This window comes from Ailuropoda melanoleuca, chromosome 3, assembly GCF_002007445.2.
Source record: "Ailuropoda melanoleuca isolate Jingjing chromosome 3, ASM200744v2, whole genome shotgun sequence".
In the NCBI taxonomy this organism is placed as follows: Eukaryota; Metazoa; Chordata; class Mammalia; order Carnivora; family Ursidae; genus Ailuropoda; species Ailuropoda melanoleuca.
In genome coordinates, this window is record NC_048220.1 from 26696258 (window position 1) to 26717027 (window position 20770).

Sequence of the window (20770 nt, forward strand, 5' to 3'; positions counted from 1 at the left end):
ACAATGGAAAGAATGCATTCATTCATTCCAATCTCTGTCTGAACTGGTCTGGGAGGGTTCCCTGGTTTTAAGTACCAATTCAAGGTCCATTTCTAACACCCACCCTACCCCATGTAGACACTCACATTCGGGGACCCCTCTCTGAGGAGAATTCACAGTGGAACACGATGATTATTCTTTTCTGGGTGTCCAGAGGGACAATGGGCTTCTTCAGAAAGAAGTTATACAGTTCTTCCTGACTGTACAAGTTTAAGGCTCCCTGTAGAAAAATTTCAGTATTTCCTTAGGGCCTGTGGATAGTTCGTACACTTAAAAATAACCGGGATACCATCTCGGGATATTTGGGCCAGGAAGTCCAGAATGTAAGCACTTTCAGGGCATAAGATCTAATTTTTTTTTAACTATTTTTTTTTTAAAGATTTTATTTATTTGACAGAGATAGAGACAGCCAGCGAGAGAGGGAACACACAGGGGGAGTGGGAGAGGAAGAAGCAGGCTCATAGTGGAGGAGCCTGATGTGGGGCTCGATCCCATAACACCGGGATCATGCCCTGAGCCCGAAGGCAGACGCTTAACCGCTGTGCCACCCAGGCGCCCCATAAGATCTAATTATATCTCTGTGTCTATCCCCAAGGTCTAGCACAGAGCTTGGCATGTAGAAGGTACTCAGTAAATGTAGATCTGACCCACCCTAATGTGTAGGAACCATTGTGAAGAATGTCTATGAGGGTCTGCAAAGTGCTTCTCAGTCCTTGGATTAATATTTTATTTCCAAGTAGGAGCCCTTGGCTCCAACAGAATAAAGGGAGATTGGCCTAGAAGGGACAGGGAAAGTAAATTGCTCAAGGTATACAGAATTAGAACAGGAATGAGGATTTGAAGCCTTAATGTGCTCCAAAAGTAGAACCTCTGCCGTGGTTCTGGAGTTAATAGGACCGTTGTCCACAGACTCTTCTTATTAAAGAGCTACCTCCAGCCCCTCCCCACTAATGTCCCCAGTGTAATCTCACCTGGATGTGTCCTCCCAGGTACTCGTATGGATAGCGGCAATCGATAATATAAAACTTCTCAATCAGACTCTGGAACTTCCCTGACAGTAAGGCAGCCACCTACGCAGAAATGATGATTGAACACCCTGTTCCCTTTCACTCTGGGAGACAAGAGTCAATCACACAGTTCCTGATTTGCACTCCCTTTAGTCACCCAGGATTCCACTGTATACCCAGTCTCCAAAGGTCCCCTATATTTGAAATGGGGCAATGGTTGATCCCTACCGCTCATTCAAGAGGATAAAATACGAAATGGTCTTTTTGGAGCACCAAAATAGCTGGAATTGCCAAGACACCAGGGAAAACCATATTCAAGGCATTCATCTGGAGGTAGGCATGGCTGCAATCAGCCTCTCAGAAGACACCCAAGGACTTCTGCCGTAGCACAGGTAGCAGGGAGCGAATCTGACTTTGCAAGAATAAATGGGAAATGGTTCCATCGTAAAGGAAGAAAGCAAGTCTTCCAGAAAGATACGGAAGGAAAGGGTTGATATCCTTAAGCTACTTGTAGGAGTGTAAATGGTTCAATCTTTCTGGAGCAACCTTTGTAAATTTAAATGTAATTACACTTTGACTCAGCAATTTCTTTCCCAACATCTTTAGTGAACAGAAAAGTACGCAAAGATGTGGCACAAGAATATTCATCTTATTATTTTAGGTTATCAAATAACTTAAATATTAGTTTAAATTATCAAATAATTTAAAAAGTTACAAATAACTTAAATATTCAAAAATAGGGGGTTGGTTAAATTATACATGCCAATATAATAGAATATTATATAGTCATTAGAAGGATAATATAGATGTTTTACTGAGGTAGAAAGATGTTTACAATGTCTTGCTAACTTCAACACCACATGTTCATTATGATCCTATTTTTACCAAATATATTCCAGAATAAAATCTGGAAGGCCATAAAGAAAATATTACTAGTGGTTATCTCTGGTGGTGAGATTATGGGTAGAAGAGTCAATGGGCTCGTAACACCTAAACCAGAATGTAAGCTTGCCCAAACTGAGTGATTTTGACTTTTTTCCTTCCCTCCCTTCTTTCCTTGCTTTCTTTCTTCCACAACAATTATCTATCATTTGTTTAATTAAAAACAAAGGCAAAAGAATGGGATAAATCAGAGTTCTTTAACACAGCTTCGGTTGAATGAGGAGACTATGTGATTGAACACAGTGAAATACAATGGAAGTGGGGATTTTAGGGACAGAACAGACCAGATGGTAGCTTATATAACCAGTTACCATCTCCAGAAATCTGCTTACTGTTTCTGGGGTGATGTACTTCAGATCTTGGTGTCTCCCTGACACGGTTGGCAGCACACATACCTAGAAATACCCAAGAAGTGAAATAACAGCAAGTTTTTTGTACCCCAATTTGAGATCAAAGATCCATATATTGTCCTTCTTTCCAAATGACCTTTAGTACTCCACATGTGGGGCACCTGGGTTGAGTTTTTGACTCTTGATTTCAGCTCAGGTCATGATCTCAGGGTTGTAAGATTGAGCCCTGTGATGGGCTCTGCACTGGGTGTGGAGCCTGTTTAAGATTCTCTCTCTCCCTCTTCCTCTGCCACCACCCCACCCACTGCTCTCTCTATCTCTCTCTCAAAAAAAAATAAATACATAAAAAAATAAAACCCCAGATGCCTTCAAAAGAATCAATGGTCTCTATAATGCACATATGCAGCAATTCCATTTCTAAGAAGTGATTCTAAGGAATGAATTAAGGACTCACACAAAGTTTTAGATTTATCTACAAATATGCCCACCTTGGTATAGTTCATAAGGAAAAATTGTAAACGTAAATATCCTACAAGAAATTATGAGCAGGGGTGCCTGGCAGCCTCAGTCAGTACAGCATGCAACTCTTGATTGTGGGATTGTGAGTTCAAGCCCCACAATGGGTGTGGAGATTACTTAAAAATAAAAAATGTAAAAAATTTTTTTAAAAAATTATGGGCAGTCAAAAAAATGAAATACCGCAGTATTAAAAATTATGAAATGATGAAGCTGAACTGTTTATTGACAGGAAAAGATGTTCCTGATACATTAAACAACAGGGAAAAAAACGGTGGATCACAAAATAGTATAAACCATTTTTTCTGAAAAAACAAAAAAATTGTATTTGGGTATGTGCATGTGTGTTTGTGAAAATACACAGAAAAAAGGCTGGAGGAATATGTACCAAGATGTTAAAAGCAATAATATTTTTATAAGACTTGAGGTATATTTCATTTTCTACTTTTTATGTAATGACCAAATATTATTTACAAAATTTTAAAAGATATTTTTAAAAGGAAAAAAGTAAAAAGCCTCTTAATTCCCCACTGCTCTGGACTTTCCCAGAATGAATAAGAAATACTTTCTCACTGTAAAGGCTTAGGGTCTAAATCTATCACCACAGCATCTTCAGTTTACCAAATAGTCCTTGGTGAGGATGCAAATTATACCTAGTGTCCTCTTCAAGCAAAGAAAAAAAAGACTCAGATCCAAAATGACTCAATGGAATATAAGATGACAATAACCAAACCCACCTTGGAGAAATCACCAATCAGAGAACCCTGGTTAGAATCTTCCTCCAGCATCTGAGTGATATTAATGTCACACAGAGAGACTGTCTTCTTTAGACCTAAGCCCTGAGGATGACAAGATTCCCCCCACCGCCAATTCTCATGTTAAAGGTTTAAAAACCAGGAGAGGGAAGGAGTGGAGACATATTAAAAATATGTACACACTTTAGGGGAAAAAAATGCACAAAGATTTGGCTGTAAAAATGAATATCCCAGCAAGTTTATAATAGAGAAAGAGAACTAATAAATAACAGAGTCTTAGTTAAACAAATCATATTTCACACATTATAGATTACTATTATGCAATAAAGTTATGTTGTAGATTAATTTCACTGACATGAAAATAAGTTCATGATATCCTTAAGAAAGTGAGAAAATTTGTACTTTGTTATACCACTTTAATAAAAGAAAAAAACCTGCATCAAAGAGTCTAGAAGAACATACACCAAGTGTTGACAATAAGTATCTCTGGTATATGGAATTATGGTCATTTCACAACAGCCTCTTTTGTTTATGTATAATTTCTATACTATCATATGCTGATTTTATAAAATAGTATTTAGATTTTTTTTAAAGGAGGGGTAGGGAATGACAGCTAAGTTTTTCAAAAGTTGCCTGCCACCAAACCAGTGTGCTCCATGATGCTGTTTCTCTCAGAATGCAGGTAAAACAGCAGTAAATATTCTTACCGTTCCAGGTTTCTTTGTTTCCTCTCAAATCTTATAAAAGAAGGTTGGGAAGACAGTACGCCAACATCATTTCCAAAAGTATAATATAAAAGATATTTATTGTTAAATATTTTATATATGGGTACAGATGTAAAAAAAACAAGAAAGACATATAGAACAAGGAGATAAAAGTAAAAGTAATGAGAAAGAAGACAAGATATCTTAAAGCAATCCTCATACCAAAAGAGCAGAGAACACAATGAGATAGAGGATTAAATAGATTCTCATCTTAAAAAGTTCTTACCTTCCTGAGCTCTTTGTGGCTAGAACAATATTCCTTTTTTTCTTTATCTGGTATTGGATTGTCCTTGAATTTTACCACCTGCTTCAGTCTTGGCCGGTTCAAATTCTCTGGCAATGAAGGGGAGCGATACAAGGAGCTTCTATTCGGAGATGCCTGTATGGGAATATCAACCCCATATGTTCTTACTTCTCTAAGTGTGTCTGCAGGCCAGCAGCATGAACATCTCCTGCAAACTTGTTAGAAATGAAGAATCCTAGATGCTGAGCCTCACCCCAGACCTATTGAATTAAAATCTGCAGTTTAGCAAGCTGCCCCATTGATTTCCAGCAACACTCAAGTTTGATAGGCAAAACCCCAGGTAAGCAACCACTTTTCCCCTCCTCATTAACATCTTTCTCCTCAGAGTGCATGATGTTCCATCTCCCCAAGATGTATTAAATCTAGCCAAACCAAATTCACCACCTGACCATCTTATATGTACCAAATCTTGTAGGAGAAAGTAAATGCAAGCTCAGTTCCTCCAGTCAAGTGAAAACCAACCAAACAAACCTAATCCCACAGTTTCTCTACGGGATCCTAAGACTCTGACAATCAAGATTTAAGGACCCCAACAAAATTGAAGATGACAAACCAAAAAGGTCAGCCTACGTAAAAAAATACTAAGCAGCAAGAGTATGTGTCACTTTTTTGAGGTAGCAGTTTCTTTGAGGGAGAAAGAAAAAAATAACCCAGCTTTCTTATAAAGCGGGTTGTTAATGGAAAGAAAAATAGCAAAATAAGCATGATGCAAGGGAAAAGGGAACACCAGAATCTAGTATAAGGATGACCATTATAGGATTGATATTATGAAGTCCATCAGGGAAAAATGGATTAAATACCATGAAGAACTGGCCTTGGAAGTTACTAACTCAGACTAAAGTGCAAGAAGATGGACTAGTGTCTCCTTGAAAGCCATGGTTTGAGTATTATAACCAGAGGCAGAGAGATATATTAAATGACCTCTGATAACAACTTTCAACAAATCTAAGATTCTTTTTTTAAATTTTAGTAATCTCTACAACCAATGTGGGGCTTGAACTCATGACCCGGAGATCAAGAGTCCCATGCTCTATTGACTGAGCCAGCTACAGCCCCTTCAACTAATCCAAGATTCTTATTCTCTGTTCCCAGGTACCTTCTACTGCCCTACACGAAAGCCAGAAGTCCCTACTTTATACACTCACCTCACTAACTACTATGGATTGATTAAGAGTGGGGGCTAGATAATAAGAGAGCCATAACTAGAAAACAAGTTGATGGCCAATGGTTTCTGGGAGAATAAAACAAAAACATCAATAGTTTACTTTATAATAACTATGTTAAAGTGTTTGTCACACCCATGGTCCCATCTAAGGGAAACTCCATTGTTCCTGATACCAGCTACAGTTCACATTTCACATACCAGTATTTTACACCTAACTGTCCCCTTGGATCCCTGCCAGTCAACTCCCTATGTCCCCACAACCTACCCAGAGCCACTGACTGGCCCAGAGTGCGGTTTTGACACATCCATTTAGTAGCCTAGAACATGTAAAAATAATCTGGGCCAATTAGGTTCCCTCTCCTAGGAATCTAACTTAGAAAATGGCAAAATAATTAGGCAGCAACAGAAGCCAAAACTCAAAAGGAAAAGCCAAAAGATACAGTCAAGGCCATGATGCCAAGGATGAATGCATGGATGAACCAAAGTTACACTGGGAGAAGAGATGTGGGAAAGATTGAGGAACAGGCTACCCAGACTTCTTGACAGACTTCTCTTCATATAACTTTAATTTTGCCCTGAGAAGGCAGGAAGAAGCCAGATCAGAATTTCAAATTTGATGGCCTTAGTGCAAACTCTGTTTCTTTTAACCAAAACAGCCTCTCTAGAACACACCAAATTATTAAGCTAAGGGATTAATGTATTTTATTTTATTATTTTTAAAAAGATTTATTTATTATTTTAGCGGGCGGGCGAGGGTCAGAGGGAAAGTGAGAGAGACAATCACAAGCAGATTCCCCACTGAGTGTGGAGCCGGATGCAGGGCTCGATGCCGGGCTGGATTTCATTACCCTGAAATCACGATCTGAGCCAAAATCAAGAGTCAGACACTCAACTGACTGAGCAATCCAGGTGCCTCTAAGGGCTCACTGTAAAGAGTCTGGAATTAATTAGCTACTAAGGGAAATCTTTCCATTCTTTAGTATTATAGCTAAGAAATCTTTACCTAACCCAAGGTCACAGAATTTTTCTCCTATATCTTATGTTTTTTTTCTTCAGATGTTTTATAGTTTTAAATTTCATATTCAGGACTATTGTCCATTTTGTACTAATTTCTATATAAGGTATGAGGTATGGACTGAGGTTTTTGTTTTTCATATAGATTTTCAATTGCTCCTGCACAATTTGTTGAAAAGACTGTTTTCTCCATTTAATTGTTTTGTATCTTGGTCTAATTATAAATTGACCATAAATGCATAAGTCTATTTCTCAAATTTCTATTCTCTTCCATCAGTGCTGTAGGTTTCTGGTAGCTATTATCATGGTGATAATAAAACTGATAGGGGCGCCTGGGTGGCACAGCGGTTAAGCGTCTGCCTTCGGCTCAGGGTGTGATCCCGGCCGTTATGGGATCGAGCCCCACATCAGGCTCCTCCGCTATGAGCCTGCTTCTTCCTCTCCCACTCCCCCTGCTTGTGTTCTCTCTCTCGCTGGCTGTCTCTATCTCTGTCAAATAAATAAATAAAATCTTTTAAAAAAATAAAAAAATAAAACTGATAAACATCTTTTTGGGTTTCATATGGCCTAAAGGCAAGAATCCAAAAATAAATGATGTACCAATGATGTACCAGTAGAGAAAACTACTTTAACAAATAGAAACAGCCACTACTGTTCTGAGAGAGTCTTTCCAAAACATTTATATAAAAACAAATGGCAACTTACTGCAAAGAGCATACGTGTTTGGTCATGAAGGGATGATGATAGTGATGATACCGCAGTTTTGTCTAGCGAGTCATGTTTCCCAGTTCTCAGAAGTGGGGGTGGGGGGAACCCAGGACCAGTTGGCTTAGATTGCATTCAACATCTACCCATTAAAGACTTTCCCTCTTTTAGGAATCAATGAACACTTTCAATATCTGGGAGTTTGAAGCATTTAAAAGGCCAGGAAGAAGAAAAGGAAACTTGATAAGCTTGATTCTACCTGCAGATTTTATAAAAAGGTCTAAATGAATAATCATTATTTTGTAAACTGAGGAGGCATCGCCATTTCCTTATGGTCTACATACTCTTCAACACACATAGACTTGCTTCTGTTTGTACCACTCTACTGCTCTTGTCAAGGTTCTCAACAATCTTCATTTCACCGTATCTGACAGTCACTTCTTTAGACATATATCTTTCTGAACTTCATAGTGGCTTTCACCGAGCTGGCCTTCTTCCTTGGCTTCAATGGCACCTCCTAGTTTAGTTTAGTGCTAGTACAGGCAACCCCTAAACTAAAAGAACCAAGATGCTTCTACCTCTTTGTTGTTCCTTCTCAATCTTTTCTCTTGGGCCTCCTCACCTACCAAACCTCTAATAGATGTTGGATTCATCAGGGTTAGGTCCTGGCCCTTTTTATCCCCTCACTTTTGCCTTACATCATTTTTTCTACCTGTCAGTTCAAATTTCCCTCTATACAGATGACTCTCAAATATCTATTTCCAATCAAAACTTCCAATCTTATTTCCAGATGTCCATATCCACATACTTGCTTGACAATTTCTGAGTACCTACTAGATGACAGAGCAGTGAATAAGGGAGTGGAAGAAACAAATAATGTATTATGTGCTTTTATGTAGCAGCATGTTCTATATGTAAAAAATAAAGAAGAATGAAAAGATAGGAAACATATTTGGGTTGGAAAGCTTATCAGGAAAGGCCTTTCTGATAAGATGACATATGTGGAAAAATGAGACTAAATTGAGGGGGGAAAATCCTGCTTTGCCTAGGGAAAGAAAGTTCCAGGCTGAAGGAACAACAAATGCAAAGGCGCTGGTGAGAATAGCAAGGCCAGTAATGGCCACATCTGGTATGCTACCGTTTTTAGAAAGCTCAAAAACTAACTGAAGCGATACCATAAACCAACTAGACCTAACAGACATCAATAGAACACTGTAATCAACAACAGAACGTACATTCTTCTCAAATACACATGAAATATTCTCCAAGATAGACCATACACACTAGGTCATAAAACAAGCCTCGATAAATTTTAAATTATTGGAAGTCATACAAAGTATGTTTTCTGACCACAATGGATTCATCAGAAATTAATAACAGAAAAAAAAATCTGGAAAATTCAGTTAGATGGAAATTAAACAACACACTCCTAAAAACCCACTGGGTCAACAAAGATCTCAAGGGAAATTAGAAAATACTTTTGGATGAATAAAAATGAAGACACGGCACACCAAAATTCACGTAAGGATAAAGCCAAGGTAGTGTTTAAGTGAAAATTTACAGCTATAAAGGCCCATAATAGAAAAGAGAATGATCTCAAGACAATGACCTAAACTTCCATCAAAAAAGAAATTAAATCCAAAGCAAGCAGAATCAAGGAAGTAAAGATTAGAGCAAAAATTTTAAGAAGTAAAGAACAGAAAAACAAAAGAGAAAACAACAGATCCAAAAGCTGATTCTTTGAAAAGAGCAGCAAAATTGATAAACTTTTAGCTAGACTAACCAAGAAAAAAAGAAGACTCAAATTGCTAAAATTAGGAATGAAAGAGGGAACATTACTAGCAATTTTTCAGAAATAAAAAGGATCACAGGGGATACTATGAACAACTACATACCAATGAATAAGAAAACTCAGACTAAATGGGCAAATTCCTGAAAGACAAAAACCACCGAAATTGACTCAAGAAGGAACAGAAAATCTGACCAGACCTATAAAAAGTAGAGATTGAACTAGTAATTTAAAAATTTCCCACAAAGAAAAACCCAGGTCCCGATGGCTTTACTGGTGAATTTAGCCTAACATTAAAAGAACAAAAACCAAAAAACCTCACCAATTCTACACATATTCTTCCAGAAAATTTAAAAAGAGAGAATTCTTTCCAAATGATAAAAGACATTACAAGGAAAACCAAACACTAAAGATCAGTATCTCTCATGAACAGAAATACAAAAATCCTCAATAAAATTTCAGTAAATCAAATCCAACAACATATTAAAAGGAAAATACATCATAATCAACTAATGTTATCACAGGAATGCAAGGTTGTTTTAACATTCCAAGACCAATGTAATTAACCATATTAATAGGTTAAAAAAGAAAACTCACATGATCATCTCAATAGACATAGAAAAATCAGTTGACAAAATCTGTTATCTGTTCCTGCTAAAATCTCTCAGCAAACTGAGAATGGAAGGGAACTTCTTCAGCCTAACAAATGGCATCTCAAGGAAGCTATCACTAGAGGTGCCTAGGTGGCTCAGTTGGTTAAGCAGCTGACTCGATCTCAGCTCAGGTTTTGATCTCAGGGTTATGACTTTGAGCCCTGCGTTGGGCTCCATGCTGGGTATGGAGCCTACGTTGGGGGAAAAAAAAAAGAGGGGGCACCTGGGTGGCTCAGTTGAGCATCTGACTCTTGGTTTCAGCTCAGGTCATGATCTCAGGATCGTGAGATCATGTCCCCTGTGGGGCTCCCTGCTTAGCATGGAGTCTGCTTGAGATTCTTTTGTTTGTTTTGTTTTTGTGGGTTTTTTTTTTTAAAGATTTTTATTTATTTATTTATTTGTCAGAGAGAGAGGGAGCACAAGCAGGGGAAGTGGCAGGCAAAGGGAGAAGTAGGCTCCTGGCTGATTAAGGAGCCCAATGTGGGACTTGATCCCAGGACTCTGGGATCGTGACCTGAGCCAAAGGCAGACACCTAACAACTGAGCCACCCAGGTGTCCCATCTGCTTGAGATTCTTTCCCTCTTCCTTCTCCTCTCCCTACTTGTGCTCTCTCACGTTCTCTCTTTTTCTCTCTCAAATAAATAAATAAAATCTTAAAAAGAAAAAAAGAAAAGAAACCCATAACTAACATCACACTCAATGGAGAAAAACTGGATGCTTTTCCCATAAAATCAGGTACAAGGCAAAGTGTTCTCAGTAATTTTTAAGATTGCAAAGGAGTCCTGATACCAAAGAATCGGAGAAGTATTAATCTAGGAGAAAGGGGAAAACTGATAATACAGGATGGAGAAAAAGAGAGCAGATTACTGCAGGAGCAGACAAGAGGAGATGCTTCCATGTGACTCAGGGGTTTTGCAAAATCTTCATAATGACCTAAGGGCCCTACATGACCTGTCCTTCTGCTACCTACTCTCTGGCCTCATCTACCACTGTGCACCTGCTCACTTTGCTCCAGCCACACTGCCTTTCTTGCTGTTCCAGGAACATTCCAAGCACAACCCCACTTCAGAAGCACTACATTTGATCTTTCTTCTGCCTAGAAAAATTCATCCTTCGAAAACTGTTTGTCTCCCTCACTGCTTCAAATGTCTGCTCAAACATCCGTAAGGGTCTTCTCTGATCTGTGCAACCTATCAAAAATATCAACTCCCACTCTACTCCAGCCCAATCCAGGTACTCCCTATTCTCTTTAACCTACTTTTTTACCGTAGTATTTTACCATCTGTCTTTGTTTCTTCATGTTTCCTCCTGACTAGAATGTAAGCTCCAAAAGAGGACAGACTTTACTGTGTTGTTGTGCTTGCTACTGTATCTCCAGCATTACTGAAGGGAGGGAGGGAGGAAGGAAGGAAGGGGTAAATGAACAGAAGGAAGTGCAGAGGCGAGCTTCAGAGAGCAGGAGGGACACTTCATTGCAGTATATCAAGAGAGATGGTAGTTACATGGGTATTAGAGCAGATAGGATGCTGTATTTGGTGAGAGAAGAAGCTAGTTTTCTTTTGATGGCTTCTGTTTTCCCTTTGAAATAAAAACACTTCAAACTTAACATGTCCAAAGTCATCCTTGATTCTATCCTTTCTTTACAGCCTGACTGTTCTGTATCCAAAATACCTTCTGAATTCATCCATTTCTGTCTCTGTAGCCATCACCTTAGTCCAGGCTAGGACCAACCCTCCCTGAGACTACTGCAATAGCTTCCTATCCTACTCTTACCTGTTCCCAACTTCCCCTCTCCTTCTAACTCTTAATCTTCTCTAATCCTGCTGCCTTTTTTTTTTCTTTAAGATTTTATTTATTTATTTGACAGAGAGTAACGGCGAGAGAGGGAACACAAGCAAGGGGAGTGTGAGAGGGAGAAGCAGGCTTCCCATCAAGCCGGGAGCCCGACGTGGGGCTCGATCCCAGGACTCTGGGATCATGACCTGCGCCGAAGGCAGACACTTAACGGCTGAGCCACCCAGGCGCCCCTCTAATACCTTCTTTATCCAGCAACAAGAGTGGTCTTCATAAAACAAATCAGGTCCTACTATTCCTCTGCTGAATATCCTCTACTGGCTTCCCAATGCACTTTGAATAAAATCCACACACTCATAGCCCTAAGACTCTGCATGATCTGTCTCCAGCTTACCTCTTTTGTCCCCCCTCAGGCAACTCTCCCCCTCCCTCACAATGGCTTCTCAGTTCCTTGTATATACCAAGATCTACTCAACTTGGGACCTTTGCAATATTCCATCCTCATGGAATGCTCTTGTCTCTAGTCATGTCATGTATGGTTCCTGCACAACTAGAGTGACCAATTCATCCAAATTTGTCTGGGACTTTCCCAGTTTTAGTACTGAAAGGCCCAGGTCATAGGAGCCTCCTCAATGGCAGCAAACTGGGACAGTTTATCAACCTGTTCTCAAATATCTCTTGCTCAAGGAGGCCTTTCCTATTTATTCCTATTTATTTATTTATTTTTAAAGATTTTATTTATTTATTTATTTATCAGAGAGACCGAGAGCGCACAAGCAAGGGGAGTGGCAGGCAGAGGAAGAAGCAGGCTCCCTGCTGAGCAAGGAGCGCGAGGGACTCAATTCCAGGACCCTGGGATCACGACCTGAGCCAAAGGCAGACTCTCAACCAACTGAGCCATCCAGGTGCCCCTATTTATTCCCATTTAAAGGTCCACTTCTATTAGTGCTTACCTCAGTCCTCTTTTTGTTTCTTTCATTACACTTAGACAATTTGAAATAATTAAATTATCTTTTCTCTTATGGCAGTCATTTGCAATTTGGCTAATATTGGTAATTCAGTAAATTTCTAATTTGATGGAGGCAGCCCTGCCTCCTCATAAGGAGGCCAAGGGGTACAGGTATTCCCTTTTCCATTCTCTTATAATCAACCAGATATTCCTAATTGGATTTTGAAAGTTAAGGAATAACACAAAAGCACATGGTTGGCTCAGTCTTTTTTATGGTTGCAGAATCACAGTGGAGAATATAGCGAGTGGCAGCAAATGGTCCTGAGCAATACAGTCCAGCAGCAGGTTGGATTACCTTCTGGGGCTGGGGGGCAGTAATGGTGACAATAAGTATCTGGCCAGTACGTGGTAACATCCCAAGCTCAACGACCCCACAGCAGCATTTTGCCTGGCCTTACCTTGTTTTCCAGCCTTCCTGGTAATTCTGAATTCTTCAATACCCTCCAGAAAATCCCTCTTCTGCCTGAGATAACTAGAAATCAGTCTCTTTTTTTTTTGCAATCATGAACTCTAACTAGAACATTTATTAACCTGACAAACCTGAGTTTGTTGGTGTTGTTGATGTCTCCTCAACAAGAATATGAACTCCAAGAGGACATAAACCTAGCCTGTATTGTTCATCATTGTATTACCACTGCCTAACACAGGGCCTGACACTTAACAGGTACTCAAAAAATATTTTTTGAATGAATGCATCAGAAATCACTAAGGTTATACAAATCTCCTTGCTTTATCAGGTATCTATTTACATTTAGCATCAAAGAGATAAATTCAATAACAAAAATCCCTACTCCTTTTCTATTCTAAAATTTACTGCTCTGCATATTCTTACACAGTGTGCCCTCAACTGAAAATGATGCTATAAGAGTCACAATGCATTAAAACGAGCACATAAGGGGACTTAATATTTTTTAAACACCAAAAAAACGGGGGCGCCTGGGTGGCTCAGTCGTTAAGCGTCTGCCTTTGGCTCAGAGCATGATCCTAGGGTCCTAGGATCGAGCCCCGCATCCGGCTCCCTGCTCTGCTGGAAAGCCTGCTTCTTCCTCTCCCACTCCCCCTGCTTGTGTTCCCTCTCTCGCTGGCTGTCTCTCTCTCTGTCAAATAAATAAATAAAATCTTAAAAAAAAAAAAAAAAGCCACATAGCGGTTACTGTATTGGACAGATATAAACCATTTCCATCATCTCAGAAAGTTTTACAGAATAGCAGTGCTCTAGATAATTGATTCACCATCCTTCCTAACACTCAATCCCCTCAAATTTTGGGTATTCAACCTTACCAAACCTACACAAAAAGCAAATGTTGGGATGCCTGGGTGGCTCAGTCGGTTAAGCATCCAACTCCTGATTTTGGCTCAGGTCATGATCTTGGGGTGCTGGGATTGAGACCTGTGTCAGGCTCCAAGCTCAGTGAAGAGTCTGCCTGGGATTCTCTCTCCCTCTCCCTCTGCCCTTCCCCCTGCTTGCTCCCTCTTTCTCTTTCTCTAATAAATAAATATTAAAAAAAAAAAAAAAAAGCTAATGTCATTATTTCATGTTCCTGGGACAGTTTTTACCTTTCGGACATATTCAGCAAAAGACACCATGATACTGCTAAAAACACCAGCTCAGGAGTGAGGCAGATCTCAGCTTAAATCCTGACTCTGCCAATGGCTAACTTTGTGACCTTGGATAAGAGCCTTTATCTCATGGTCTGATGTTCTCCTCCCAAAAGGGGATAATACTAAAGAAAAAACAAAAGAGTGAGAAGAAAGAAAATAAAGGGGCATCATACTATTTCAGGATTGACATGAAAATTAAATGAGATGATGGCTATAAACAGCTCAGCACACAGTGCCCAGTACAAGTAGTCAATAAGCAGAACCTATTATTATTACCTGCCTCTCACTTTTCTTTTCCGCTGTTGTCTCCCAAGACACTACTCAAAACACTAAAACTCAGACTACTTCTTTCCCCACACTCATACCACGTTCTGAAAACTGAAAACCCTTTAGAGAGGGACTTCACAACTTCTCAAATACTTGCACCAAGCTTCTCCTGCACCCCACATTAGCCTCTCAATAAGCAGGGACAAAAAAAAAAAAAGAATAGGAGGAATAGGAGGACGAGGAAGAAGGTAAAGAAGAAGGAGAAGGAGAAGAAGGAGAAAAAGAAAAAGAAAAAGAAAAAGAAAAAGAAAAGAAGAGAAAAGAAAAGAAAGAAAGAAAGAAAGAAAGAAAGAAAGAAAGAAAAGAAAAGAAAAGAAAAGAAAAGAAAAGAAAAGNAGAAAAGAAGAGAAAAGAAAAGAAAGAAAGAAAGAAAAGAAAAGAAAAGAAAAGAAAAGAAAAGAAAAGAAAAGAAAAGAAAAGAAAAGAAAAAAGAAAAGAAAAGAAAAATCTGCAACCTTCCTCTATTACTCTACCACCAAGAATTCAAACTTGGCACATCCTCAAACTAACTAAAATTTCCCCTAGCTCTCAAAGTTTCTAAACCAGATGCTTCTTCCTCCTCGGCAACTTTCAACCACATTGCTGTTCTTACTTTACCGAGTCTACCCAGTGAGACATTTGGCTCCTTATCCAGGCTTTTATCCATCATCATCTAATTCTCTGCTACTTTCTTACTTTTTTCTTTTTTTTTTTTTAAGATTTTATCTATTTATTTGTCAGAGAGAGAGAGCACAAGCAGGGGGAGCAGCAGGCAGAGGGAGAAGCAAGCTCCCCACGGAGCAAGGAGCCCAACTTGGGTCTCAATCACAGGACCCTGGGATCACAACCTGAGCCGAAGGCAGCCGCTTAACCAACTGAGCCACCTAGGCATCCCATTCTCTGCTACTTTCACCATCACCTATGCTAACACAACCCCTATGACTTTTTCATCTGCCATTGGCAACCTCCAACCCTCACTTAATCATCCCCAGAGTTCCAGAGTCTCCAATCTTGCTTCTAGGCAACAGCACGCTATGCCATGCAGGTCTATCACATAAAACCTTACAAATGTCATTTTATTAGCCTTTTAATAATTCCCTTCTGCAGTTTCCAAAAGTTGATTATAACCTTCTCCAAACTCTTCAAGACTGTCACCTAACACTCTCTCCTCTGAGTCATCAGATTACTGCAACTCTCACTTTGCTAAGGACATTAATGCCATCAAGCATCCCTGCTCTACCAGTTTTCATAACTCCACACATTTTGGTCCTCATACGACAGTAATTAAGCACTTGTACTACACTACATTATAATAATTCAGCATTAGTAATTGGCAAGCATTGTTCTAAATGCTTTATGTACAATTAACTCATTTAATCATCACCAACAACCCTATGAAATAGTTATCAAAACCTTTACTTTGGGTGACTGGGTGGCTCAGTCAGTTGGGCATCTGCCTTCGGCTTGGGGTGTGATCCCAGAGTCCAGGGATCAGTCCCTCATCAGGCTCCCTGCTTGGCAGGGAGTGTGCTTCTCGCTCTGCCCTTCACCCTGACTGCTCTCTCTTGCTTGCGCTCTCTCTCAAATAAATAAATAAAATCTTTTAAAAACAACAAAAACAATAACAACAAACCCCCCCCCTTTTTTTTTTGTAGATTAAGAAAGTGAAGCCTGGGTGGCTCAGTTAGTCAGGCATCTGCCTTTGGCTCAGGTCATGATCCCAAGGTCCTGGGATCGACACCTGCGTGGACCTCCTTGCTCAGCGGGGAGCCTGCTTCTCCCTCTTCCTGCCACTCCCCCCGCTTGTGTGCTCTCTCTCTCTGACAAATAAATAAATAAAATCTTTAAAAAAAAAAAAAGTGAAGCATAGGGTAATCATATGACTTTACCCATACCGTTAAAGAGCCAAGTTATAGAATCCAGAAAGTCTGGATCCGAGTGTCTGTTACTTTCTAGACCAATATATTCCACGGACTCCCACGTTCTTGACTCTTCCCTGTAATCCCATATAATCTCAAATTCGCCCTTCAAGAGGGGCTAGGAATGGTGATCAGACAGAGTTAGCTTTAGCTATTATGTTTCAATTTTTTTCAAGGAGAATATATTCAAGTATGATTTGTGAAATAAAAAATGTATAAAATGGGGGCGCCTGGGTGGCACAGCGGTTAAGCGTCTGCCTTCGGCTCAGGGCGTGATCCCGGCGTTATGGGATCGAGCCCCACATCAGGCTCCTCCGCTATGAGCCTGCTTCTTCCTCTCCCACTCCCCCGCTTGTGTTCCCTCTCTCGCTGGCTGTCTCTATCTCTGTCAAATAAATAAATAAAATCTTTAAAAAAAAAAAATGTATAAAATGACTTACTACAAAGTTATACTAATCAAAACTATAATACTGATATAAAGACAGACATATAGACCCATGGAATAGAACAGAGTCCAGAAATAAACCCACATGTATATGGTCAAGTAATTTTTTTTTTTTAAGTAGGCTCAACACCCTGCTCAGAATCCAACATGGGGCTTGAACTCACGACCCTGAGATCAAGACCTGAGCTGTGATCAAGGGTCCAACACTTAACCGACTGAACTACGTAGGCATCGCTAGTCGAATGATTTTTGATAAGGATGCCAAGACCATTCAATGAAGAAAAGACAGTATTTTCAACAAATGGTGCTGGGATAAATGAATATTCACATGCAAAAGAATGAAACTGGACCCTTACCTAAAACCACACAGAAAAATTAATTCAAAGTGGGTCAAAACCCAAATTAAAGAGCTAAAATTATAAAACTCTTCAAAGAGTTTGTTTGGGGTGATGAAAAAGTTCTAGAGATGGATAAGCACAATCCTAACAACATGAACTTGATGCCACTGAACCATACACTTTAAAAAATGGCTAAAATGGTAAATTTTATGTATATTGTATTTTACCACAATAAAGAAATGTGTAAAATGAATAAATATACAAAATTGACTGCTCTGTTTGTGTCCTAGATCTCTCTTTTCTGACTCCTGAATGATGTCATTCCCGAGTCTATCTACTTCACTAGCAGTCTCCTCCCAGGCTATCACTGCTTCTCCACAGCTCTTAACACTCTCCTCTAAGCTTGGAGCCTTCATTTTCTCTTCTACACAGATGGTCCCAAAATGTACATTTCCAGTCCTGATGGCTCCACTCCTCATTCAGGATTTCCACTTAAATTTCCCGTTAACACCTCTAACTCAAAAGAGAACATACCTTATTCCCTTTGAATTCCTCCTTCTTTTCAAATTCATTGTAGTGTCAGCACTGCTCCAGTTACTCAAGTTAAAGTTAAAAGCAGCACCCTACTAAACTTCTAGGTCCTTTTTCATACCACTCTGTCATCTATAGCACTTTCGACAATCTGTCATTATCTCAGGTATTGGTTTGCTTACTTACATTACATTGTCTATCTTCTAGACTAGAAAAAATATAAATATGAGCTCCATGAAAGTTAGGAATCTTGACCATCTTAATCACAACTCTGTCCTCAATTCTGGTATAGCACCTGGCACATATCAGTCTCATAATAAATCTCTACTGAATGTTGTTAACAGCTTACATTTGCTTTTATTAACAATAATAAAGTATGTGGAATATTATAAACTGTGTTTAGTACTTAATCATATTCACAACAATCCTACTGAGGAAGTATTTCTCATTATTATGCTCTCTGTTTTATAAACAAGAAACTGAGCTTTAGACTAGTTAAGTGTCTTTCTCCTGCTCATAACACTAAATAAGAGAATGAGGACTAGAATCCACGGACTCAACTATATCACATTTGCCTATTTAATCAATGAATGTAAAACACACACTCCTACACATATTTGTTTCAAAGAAATGAAGCTGATTCGGAAATGCCAAATACCTCAGATTCTATCTTTGGTGTATCAGGACACGGCCAATAAGCCACAGGCTTCAGGTATGCCTCCCAGTGACACAGGTAGGATATATAGTAAAATAGATGAAAAATCATGCTACATATGTTCCATCCATTACTATTATTCTGAAGGCATCACCGAATTATATGGATGATGATGTACTCAAACTACTAACTGGAACATTCCCACCCAGCAGTAATAAGAATCCCATGGTTACCAGATACCCTATTAGTCAGGTAGCCCTTAAAGTATAGAGACCATGTCTTCTTGATCTCTGTAGAGCTACCACTTTTGGTACAGTGGCTAAAACCCAGGAGATGCACAATATTGTTTATTCAAGAATGAAGGCATATGGGAAATGCAAAGATATCAGACAGTACCTTACCTTGGCCTCTTCTTGATCTTCCAGAGAAAACTCCATCAATTCATTGGAAATCTCTGCCTGATCTTCTCCTAGTTCTGTATTTTTATCCAATTTGTGAAGTGTAATAATGGGACTCCCCATATATTTCATTTCACTTTCCAAAAAGTTTTCATTGTCCTGTCAATGATGTGGACAATATTAACAACTATTCAGGACCCCTTACCTTATACCATATACAAAAATTAATTCAAAATGAATCAAAGACCTAAACGTAAAAGGTAAAACTGTAAAACTCTTAGAAATAAAAAGTGGGAAAAGTTCATAACACTGGATTTGGCAATGATCTCATTCATATGACACAAAAGCATGGGCAACAGAAGAAAAAAATGGACAAATTGGACTTATCAAAATTAAAAACTTCTGCGCATCAAAAAATACCATCAAGAAAGTAAAAAGGCAATGTACAAAATGGGAGAAAATATTGGCAAATCATATACCTGATAAGGGATTAATATCCAGAATACATAAAATACTCATATAGTCAACACCAAAAAAACAAATATTTAAAAATGGTGCAGCTGATATGGATAACAGTATGGTGAATCCCCCTCACATTAAATATAGAATTATAATCCACCAATTCCGTCTCTGGGTATATACCCTAAAGAATTGAAAGCAAGTCTTTGAACAGGTATTTGTATACCAATATTCACGGAAGCATTATTCGCAAGGAAAAAGGTGGAAACAATCCAAATGTCCAACAACAAATTAATGGATTAACAGAATGTTATACCAAGTTTCCAAAAGTCAAATTCATAGAGACAGAAAATAGACTAGAGGTTACCAGGAGCTGGAGGGAAGGAGGAATAGAGGAGTTATTTTTTTAATGGGTAGAGAGTTTCTGTTCTAAATGATGACAAAAACCTGGAAATGAATAGTGATGATGGTTGCACAACACTGTGAATGTATTTAATGCCACTGGATTGTACACTTAAAAATGGTTAAAATAGCAAATTTTATGTTATGTATACTTTACCACATTAAAAGACACACACACACACACACAAACACACGCACACACGGGAGATTATTCAGTAATTTACCATGCTCTAAGTCTTTCCTTTCTCCAAGAAATCAAAAATCTCAAACATGGTCATCCTAATCTACTTATGATGGGCTATGTTAAAATGACTTTTCCCTAGGATTGAGATTAGACCCTAAATCCCTGGAGTATCTTGAATCCACTGCCTATTAAAAGCAACTGAGGGGCGCCTGGGTAGCTCAGTCGTTGGGTGTCTGCCTTCGGCTCAGGTTATGATCCCAGGGTTCTGGGATCAAGCCCCACATTGGACTCCTTGCTCAGGGCAAAGCTACTTCTCCCTCTCCCACTTCCCCTGCTTATGTTCCCTCTCTCGCTGTGTCTCTATCAAATAAATAAATAAAATCTTAAAAATAAATAAAATAAAATAAAATAAAATAAAATAAAATAAAATAAAATAAAATAAAAAGCTGCTGGGTAACTTAAGGTTCCAGTAGCTAAATGGACAAAGGACACAGTCATTTACTAGGTAAAAAGTACATGGCTAGGGGCGCCTGGGTGGCTCGGTCGTTAAGCGTCTGCCTTCGGCCCAGGGCGTGATCCCGGGGTCCTGGGATCAAGTCCCACATCAGGCTCCTCCACTGGGAGCCTGCTTCTTCCTCTCCCACTCCCCCTGCTTGTGTTCCTTCTCTCGCTGGCTGCCTCTCTGTCAAATAAATAAAATCTTAAAAAAAAAAAAAAAAAGTAC

At 39.1% G+C, this 20770-nt stretch overlaps 1 protein-coding gene across 2 annotated transcripts in view; it reads right to left on the reverse strand.

Annotated features, from left to right (window-relative positions):
• Window positions 1-20770, reverse strand: part of CDC25C (cell division cycle 25C) — a 33341-nt gene that overhangs the window by 1129 nt on the left and 11442 nt on the right. For both annotated transcript variants that reach the window (XM_034656076.1, XM_034656075.1), the window contains 6 exons: window positions 19005-19160; window positions 4600-4752; window positions 3592-3693; window positions 2321-2383; window positions 1011-1109; window positions 126-259 (listed from right to left, as the gene is read on the reverse strand). In XM_034656076.1, the coding sequence (XP_034511967.1) occupies window positions 126-259; window positions 1011-1109; window positions 2321-2383; window positions 3592-3693; window positions 4600-4752; window positions 19005-19160 (707 nt within the window). The remainder of the gene's footprint in view (window positions 1-125; window positions 260-1010; window positions 1110-2320; window positions 2384-3591; window positions 3694-4599; window positions 4753-19004; window positions 19161-20770) is intronic.